The sequence below is a fragment of the Cebus imitator genome, unplaced genomic scaffold (genome assembly GCF_001604975.1).
Source record: "Cebus imitator isolate Cc_AM_T3 unplaced genomic scaffold, Cebus_imitator-1.0 Scaffold15, whole genome shotgun sequence".
Taxonomy (NCBI): Eukaryota; Metazoa; Chordata; class Mammalia; order Primates; family Cebidae; genus Cebus; species Cebus imitator.
In genome coordinates this window covers 3,191,450-3,192,870 of record NW_016107330.1, presented here as the reverse complement: position 1 = coordinate 3,192,870, position 1,421 = coordinate 3,191,450, and the positions used below count along the sequence as shown (strand labels likewise).

At 48.4% G+C, this 1,421-nt stretch overlaps 1 protein-coding gene across 1 annotated transcript in view; it reads right to left on the bottom strand.

Annotated features, from left to right (window-relative positions):
• The window catches only part of PLOD1 (procollagen-lysine,2-oxoglutarate 5-dioxygenase 1), a 39,189-nt gene that overhangs the window by 22,982 nt on the left and 14,786 nt on the right, over positions 1-1,421 (bottom strand). The window contains exon 5 of the mRNA XM_017504373.1: positions 458-570. Coding sequence (XP_017359862.1) covers positions 458-570 — 113 coding nt within the window. The remainder of the gene's footprint in view (positions 1-457; positions 571-1,421) is intronic.

Sequence of the window (1,421 nt, the reverse complement as noted above, 5' to 3'; positions counted from 1 at the left end):
CAAAAAAAAAAAAAAAAAAAAAAAAAAAAAAAAAAAAAAAAAAAAAAAAAAAAAAAAAAAAAAAACAAAAATGGGTCGGGCGAGGTGGCTCACACTTGTAATCCCAGCACTTTGGGAGGCCACGGCGGGAGGATCACAAGGTCAAGAGATTGAGACTATCCTGGCCAACATGATAAAACCCCATCTCTACTAAAATACAAAAAATTAGCCGGGCATGGTGGTGCGCGCCTATAGTCCCAGCTACTCAGGAGGCTGAGGCAGGGGAATCATTTGAACCCAGGAGGCAGAGATTGCAGTGAGCTGATATCACGCCACTGCACTCCAGCCTGGTAACAAAGCGAGCCTCCATCTCAAAAATAAATAAATAAGTAAATTCCAGCCTGAGAGGAGCTGTTCCCACATAGCCTGGCCGATGGATCCCCAGCCCCCTCTCCTTGGCCCGCCCACTGTCTCTTACCCTCTTCTCCGGATCCAAGAAGATCTTGGTGTAAAACAGCTGATCGCTGTCGCTGTCCTGGCCATCCCACTCGGCCACCAGTTTGCTGAGGTTGGGGGCATAACCGATGAAGCCTGGAGGTTGGTGGTTGGGGACACCAAAAGAGACCCTTGGCTTCCAGCCTCTAAGCCAGGGGTCTCCTCCACCCTTCCAGCTCATCCACCTTCACTCATATGCCCACAAACCCTGCCACTTCTCAGAAGTCCTCCTGAATTGACAGGAGATGGGTCTGCAGGTTGGAAATGGGCCTGCCAGTGAATGCCACTTATTAATGAGTTCCTACTGACCCCAAGAATAAGACTAACAGTGCCCACTAAGCTGTACTGTTCACTGCTGGGCACCACGTACATGACAAAGAAATGGACTGATGCAGGAGCCCCCAGAGAGCAGGGCTTGGAGGGTGCAGGCCTGGTGCCCCTTCTTACAGTTATCTGGGAAACCTGGGCCAGAGAAGGGCAAGGCTGGGCCAAGCTCACACAATGCCTTGGAGGCTAAGACCTGGCATAGTGGGGAAGCCACCTGGGCCCTGCCTAGAGTACAGATTGGTGAGAGGCAACCAGAAGGGCAATGGGACACCACTACTCCTGAGCCAGGGCAAGGCCATCTGGACTGCGCTTACTCTGAACCAATGGAGAAGAGTATCTGTTGAGGGCAGATCTCCATCTGAGGTTGAAAAGAGACCTGTGGATTTTATTCTCCACATAGTGGGAAATCATTAAGTGATGTGTGGATCTGCATTTTTTTTTTAATCTACTTTTTTGAGAGCAGGGGCACAATCTCGGCTCACTGCAACCTCCACCTCCTGGGTTAAAGCGATTCTCTTGCCTCAGCCTCCCAAGTAGCTGGGATTACAGGCATGTACCATCATGCCTGTAATTATTTATATTTTATATATATATATATATATATATTTTTTTTTTTTTTT